The sequence below is a fragment of the Ostrinia nubilalis genome, chromosome 25, assembly GCF_963855985.1.
Source record: "Ostrinia nubilalis chromosome 25, ilOstNubi1.1, whole genome shotgun sequence".
Lineage (NCBI taxonomy): Eukaryota > Metazoa > Arthropoda > Insecta > Lepidoptera > Crambidae > Ostrinia > Ostrinia nubilalis.
In genome coordinates, this window is record NC_087112.1 from 11096229 (window position 1) to 11103640 (window position 7412).

General features: G+C 38.5%; 1 protein-coding gene across 1 annotated transcript; it reads left to right on the plus strand.

The window, feature by feature from the left end:
• Positions 1 to 5628: 5628 nt before the first annotated feature.
• LOC135084123 (fez family zinc finger protein erm-like) lies at positions 5629 to 7075 on the plus strand. The gene has a single exon (XM_063978868.1). It carries the CDS (start codon positions 5629 to 5631, stop codon positions 6628 to 6630), a length of 1002 nt encoding a protein of 333 aa, XP_063834938.1. The 3' UTR covers positions 6631 to 7075.
• Positions 7076 to 7412: the final 337 nt, after the last annotated feature.

A 7412-nucleotide genomic window follows, 5' to 3' on the forward strand; every position in this document is an offset into this window, starting at 1 on the left:
GACTGATATTAAAAGACGACCGTCGCCGACGCATCGCGAATACCGCCGACGGCGCCGACTTAAGTCGCAAGCAGTCGTCGACATAATGTCGCTCGTCTCTAATATAAATAAACTGTGACAACTGACATTTATTTTCGAGGTTTTATTCATTTTAATAATGAATACTATTGTTGATTATGTTTTAATTAAATCTATATTGTTTCAAGATTATTATTTTCCACTGCTTCAAAAGAACGCCGACCATTTTTCACTCTCAATAACCATCTCATCGTTCGACCCTACAACACTAGTCACACACCCGGTTTTACTTTAACCCGCCGTATGCTCGTGTGGCCTCGAATAGTCGTAATTGGGCGGGTGTTTTGGACCCTATTGTTTTTTGAATGCCGAGTGGGCCTCTGTAGTTTAGGGTTGACTTCGAGTGATTGCTGAAGGGAAAATATTGTTCCAATTAAAAATGGGACTGTGTATTGCGGGTGACACTTTTTAGAGACAGGAATTAATTTGCAAATAAAAACCTTGGCATTTTTAGTAGTAATGCTAAGAGGGCGAACATACTGCAGCAATTTAAGATGTTAAATTATGAAATTGATAGAAATCAAAGGTCATAAAAATCAGTTCATAAAAGTCAAACTTGAAATGATAATATTTTGAAATTATTATGATACACAGCAAACGTTTGAAATAAACGAATACTCTAGCGAAGTAGGTACTCTATCAAAAATATTACATGGAAGCTTTTCAAAACAGGCAATCAGCATACCCTGTTTAAATACTTCCATTCTTTGATCCGATTCGAATCAAAACTTCAAATGATTACAAGTGCCGACTGGAGTCGAACCCGGGCCCTCGCCAGGTGTACGTGATGTTGTGCCAACAGTGCGCGCGCACAATAAGTACAACTTTTGTTTGCGAGTGTATTGTTCTTATTAATTGTAAGAGCTCTTGAAGTTGGCGAACAATTTTATTTGTTGCTGTTGTTTGATTTAACATAATGCAGGCATTTCTTTCTAAACGGAATGCTGGATCATGTGAAAGTAAACGCATTGCAAAAAAAGTATACTTAAGTGAGTATGTAAGTTTATGATAAAGTTTAAGTCCGTTTGATTTATCGCCAAAATGGTCCAAGTTATCCGACAAATTTAACATATCGTTTCAAGATTTTCAGTATAGGTAATTAGTGTTTCAGAGACTCCTAAGACTAAAATCAAATCGGTCCTTGGTGTACTTACCTAAACTTTTACCGAATAATACTACAATTTACTAAACGGTCGCTTTAAGGCGATTAGAGTCCTCAATGACCTTGGGCGTTTGACCTTCACGCCGCGTGCAACACCCGCGTACCCCGCACCAAAAACTCCGATTTGACACCGATCAAAAATACACGGCATAGGTAGATACAGAATAGAAGCTCTTTCTTCATACATTACTGCCTATTATTTTAAACTTGAATTGATGAACCTTGATGTCGGTGTCATTTAACTCAGGCGTAAAGTATTTATATTATGTACGGGATACATTATTTTTATTTTATTTTATTTTTTCGTTAATTTTCTAATTGTTTTGTCGGATCAGCCGTTCTCAAAATTTGAACAAACCCGACTTTATTACAAGCTTGCAATTTATGATTTATGTAAATGTTTGTTCGGGTGGAATCTTGCAAGCTGAATTAGTTAGATTTCTGACGACAACTGTAGGAATTGGAACGCATTAGTAGTCTACTGTCTATGGTTTAAAAAAGCAAATGTTTCTTCTATTGTCTATTGTCATTCTCTCTGTGTCATAGATTAGAGAGTATGTCTCTCTGTGTCACTTATGAAGAATAAACTGAAAATGTATTTAATCTTGTCTTTTTATTAGAAATCCTTCATCAATTGATTGAGTTAAAATTTCGGATATACATGAAAATATATGCCAGTGGCCCCATAACAACTCCGGGATTAAACGATTCCATCGAGTTTAGGCTCGTTTGATTTGTATTTATTTATATAACCTCGTAGCGCCCACGGATTTTTTGGATCCTCTTTAACTACGACCCGACCGTTCTTCTTATAGGACATCTAGTTATAGTCCTATCAGCCCAAGATTTTGAGTTGAAATTCGTATGTGTTAGAGTTACCGGTTTGAAGTGAAACTTTCAGGGTATAATTATGATTATATTAGCATGTGTTTTTAAATTCAATTATTTGTCTACCTTTTGTTCTTTACAAAGGCCATCGGGCCACAAATACTAGATTAAAAGGAATTATTAAGTGATGTAAAATTACATAATACAAAAATTAGTAGTGTAAAAAGTATTAAATTAATAAAGAAATAAAATATAATAAATATCTTTGAACAATTTCAAACATAACACTATCTAGCCCCATAGTAAGCAATTAATATGCTGTGTTATGGGTGCTAGCTTAACGGATATACTACATATACTTTTTAAATACCTACATATTATACATAGTAACACCCAGACCCGTCACAGAAATTAAAATTCATCATTTCAATTTCTGCCCGGCCGGGAATCGAACCCGGGACCTCTCGGCATAGTAGTACCTTTTAGAACTACTACACCAAACGGCTGACAAATAATTAATTAATTTAATTAATTATTAGTGAAAAATAAGTTGCATTTTTATATTAGTAATATTCCATAAACCAACATAAATATGAGCCAGTAATATTATGTAAGTAAGCTACTTTAAAAATCACGAGTAGGTACCTACCTACTTCAATTCTCTAAGGTAAACTGCAATGTCTGATGATGGAGCTGGAATGTGGCGGCCATAAAAATAGGCTAGTTTCTTAAAAAAAAAACACTTTTATTCCGTCAATTACATTATCAAAAAATATTGGACACATGATATTTTTATTTGTCAATCAAACAAGTAATTGCGAAGATATGATGCGATGAAATTCCGCGCGACGTCACAAATCGCCACAATTTTAAGCATGCCTTGACGTCATGTGCCTCTTCTTCTGAACTTTGGTGCGCTTTATCTCTTTAAATTTTCATAAGTTTAAAAAAGTTAAAAATACATTTAGAATTTTTTTTGGTAAGTTCACCGACGGACTAATTCAAACTCTTGCTACTTTCTTGCTTTATCCAGGAAACATCCCTATTCTTCGAAATTATTACGAGCTACAAACGGAAAATCTCTGCTAATACGCCGCAGTAAATTCCGCATCATAAATAAAAAATTAAATTAAAAGAAAAAAAATATTTTTTAAAACAAGCTCTTGTATGCTAATAATTTTGTTTTCATGATATGCTCCTAAAATTCATCATCTTATAAGAGGATTAGAGGTTTTATCGGTGAAACTTTTTAATAATATAGGTACGCGTACGTTTCATGGTTAGGTAATTTAGGGAAGTTTATTTGCACTTAACATGAGAAATATGGTATCAATGTCCTGTGTACCTACCTATGCACCTTAAGTGGCAACAACAAGGTCTAGTGAGTACACCTATAGTCTACTAAAGGCATGAAATAGATTAATTTCACAAAAAATTAAAACCAACCCCAAAACGAATCACCAAATTTTGGTGATTCGTTTAAAGGTAGGCTGCCACCGACTCCGAAAATATCAATCATGCATGATATACGGGTGTAGTGTAGTGTATAGTGGGCTGGGCACATAGTACGCAGAACTGACGGCCGATGGGGCAGCAAGGTTCTGGAATGGAGGCCACGTACCGGAAAACGCAGCGTAGGACGTCCACCCACAAGGTGGACCGATGACCTGATAAAGGTAGCGGGAAGGCGCTGGATGCAGGCCGCTACCAACCGTGCGATGTGGAAGTCATTGGGGGAGGCCTATGTTCAGCAGTGGACGTCCTGTGGCTGAAATGATGATGATGATGATGATGATATACGGGCTAATTTTGTGATCAGTATCCAAATTTTTTAATAAGCTCTATAGAACAATTTATCAATACCACTTTATCTTAATTATTTTTAATTGTGGTATTTTCGCGAAGAAACACATTGAAAATCTAATTCTAAATGGCCCATTTGCGCCGAGCCTAAGTATGAAAAATATAAATTGTTTTCTTCACGTAAATCGATTATGTTACTATTCTGACTCGCTCCTAATTTGGATACTGATTGCAAAGGCCTAGTAAATAAATAACGTAATAATTTTTCTACTTTTACTTATCTAGTACAGTTGTTTTGGAGATGATTTTAGTTTTTTAACACTAATAGATTCTATTTGGGTAGATAATAGCGTCCGAGCGCGGCATAATTCAATTGTATCGTCTGACTGCACGTACTCTATGAACAACTCTGACATAAAATCTATTGTCGAACAAAAGCTGGGTTGCACCATCTTACTTCAACTTTGACAAACGTCAAAAGTCTGTCTAACTCCATACAAAAAACACCGGTTATCGTCAAAGTTACGGTCAAAGATAGGTGGTGCAGCTCAGCCAAGGAAAAAATACATTTTGATCGCTAATGTCAGTTTGCAGCGAGTGACACAACCTCCCCGTCTGAAGGCCAGCGGCCGACTGCCGCCCGCACCCCGCGAAGGCCCCCTCAACAGCAAAACGTTCAGAATTTATCAAAAGTAAAATTTATGAATGAAAATAATATTCTATTGCAAAAAGCAACGTGTCATTTAAAGATTAAAGAATTCTTAATCTATTCGTGCAAAAATCTTTTAAATTAACATAGCCGTTTGGGAGGAGTAGGGAATTGAAGTAAAAAATCGATGTCCCGTATTTATTTTTTTAATCCAAAACAAAAAGACGTAGCGAAAATTCAAACGTCACAAATGTAGTTCTTGAACTGTTGTATAACATATATTTTTTTCAACTATTTCTGTCCAACAGTAAAAGAGGAGTAGGCTTTACAAAATGCCCATTTCACGCGGATTGAGGACTCTAATCGCCTTAAGTCAATACACGCTGCAAAACTACTCCTTTTAATTAACACGCATAATCCCACACTACCCGCCGACATCATTTGAATACACCCCTGCGGAGCCGCGGACAATGCGGAGCTCCTCCACAATGGCGTTTGTCAGACTACCGTCACAAACACCACGCACCAATTTACTTAAAACACGCAATCGCTTTGTGGAGACTCACAATGCGCAAGATATTGCGGGTAGAAGCTCGGTTGGTGTGGGAAACGCCTATACGTATTGAGGTGTCAGTCATTTCCAATAAATATCTGCTGTAAATAAAAATAGTGCACCACGATACCGAAAATTAATCATTTAAAAAATTTAAAATTGAAGGCCCGAAAGTTCACAATAAAAAATCACAAGAGAATTTGTTGAAATCATGGCCATATTACAGGACTGTTCCCACCTCTCGTTCCCACCACTGCAATTCTTGTGTAGCCAGCTACTTCAGCTTGACCGCCAATAAAAACCTTAACCAGTGAATTCAAGTTTGTCCCAGGGGAAAGTCAACTGTCATTGAACCCGCAACGAAATTAATCAGAAGAACATAGACCATATTCCTAACTACCTTCTCTTCATTTCAGATGTGAAAAGAGAGCCGTCCTCATGCAGCCGTTCCAGTCAGCCACGCGGCCCGATGGCCCCCGCGAGTCCTCCCCCGAGAGGGCCAAGTCCCCCGACACCCCCACCGCCCCGGTCCTCAACTTCTCCATCGCCCGTCTCATGGAACCCGACAGGAAGAAGTCAGTCTCTCCAGAACCTCCCCCACCTCCAGGATTCTTGTCTTACGGAGCTCATCTCCTAGATTCTGCATTCAAACAGTACATCCCAGCTGCGAGAAGACAGCTCGTCTCTCACTATCCCTTACTATACTACGGACCAGATCTGGTATCGTTGACTTATGCCCACCAGCTCCACTTACCTCGGCCACCGCCACCGACATCGCCAGTACAGCGGCCACCGAGCCCAAGAGCGCCGGCCGCTGATCATGCTGTCTCGTCAACGACCGGTCCAACCACATCACCAGCTAAGAACAAGAGCTTCGCTTGCGGAGATTGTGGGAAAGTCTTCAACGCGCATTACAACTTGACGAGGCACATGCCGGTCCACACGGGAGCCAGACCCTTCGTGTGCAAGATCTGCGGGAAGGGCTTCAGACAAGCCTCGACTTTGTGCCGGCACAAAATTATACATACATCTGAGAAACCACACAAATGTCTGACTTGCGGTAAAGCCTTCAATCGGTCTTCCACTTTGAACACCCACGCGAGGATCCACGCAGGTTACAAGCCCTTTGTCTGCGAGTTCTGCGGGAAAGGTTTCCACCAGAAGGGCAATTACAAAAACCACCGGCTCACCCACAGCGGGGAGAAAGCTTACAAGTGCAACATTTGCAACAAAGCTTTCCACCAGATTTACAACCTGACTTTCCACATGCACACCCATAATGAAAGGAAGCCGTTTACATGCAGCATCTGTGCTAAAGGCTTTTGTAGGAACTTTGATTTGAAAAAGCATACAAGAAAACTCCACTTAGGAGCAGGAGGATCTAACAATGATTCCTCTTTGGACACGCAAGACGAGTCTACTCAAGAGGCGACCACCAGTCCCTCGGAGGAGGCCAGCAGAGCCGCTTTCAGGCCGTTCCTTGGGGCTGCGTACCCCAGGATCCTCGACCCCGCGAGGATGACCGCTCCCAACACCTTCTTCTCCAAACTGTTGTGACCCAACGGATACTTCAACAACTTTGGAGACTCAAATGAGTGAATTGCTGAAGGATTTGACAGTTGAAAGATACTCGTGGTAACTTATAGCTAATGACTTTGTAAATACGTCATGTTAAGTAGTGAATTTGCCGTTGGATGTTGATATGAGCCGTCCGCATTTTGATGCGATTACGTATACGATTGAGATAGATTTTTGTCATTATACCAATTTTAGAATATAAACAACAATATACCCAATTGTTATTGCGAAGTTTACCTAATGAACAGAATTGAAGCTTGAACAGCTATGGGATATAATAATAATTGTGTTATATGGATGTCATTTTACTTGTACTTATCTTGCCTGTATTATTGTGCTATTGGTATGTTAAAATGATCTCCAAATAAGTAAATGTTTATGATGTAATTGAATATAGTGATTTGCCGATAGATTGACTGGGGTGTAAGGGTTTAAATCATGTCAATAGATTGTATATTTTAAGATTAGGATACAAAATAAGTAGTCATTCGAATACTGTAGATTTAAGAATATTTAACAATGTAAATAATGTAAATAATAATCAGACTGTTTACATAGTGTATTTGTGCTCTATGCATGACTTCATTCAAACGGAAATATTATCTAGTAAACAAGGTAATAGAAAATTCTTTAGTCTAATTGCTATTTTCGTGAAAATATAGTTTTGGCAACTTACCTAATATGTAACTAGGTATTTTGATCCAATAATGTTCTCATTCCTCAAATAAATATTGTAATGATCAGTTTCAGTAATTTAATGT

Bases quoted from the DNA above. Each gene is read 5' to 3' on its own strand.
- LOC135084123 (XM_063978868.1), top strand. From the start codon at position 5,629: ATGGAACCCGACAGGAAGAAGTCAGTCTCTCCAGAACCTCCCCCACCT.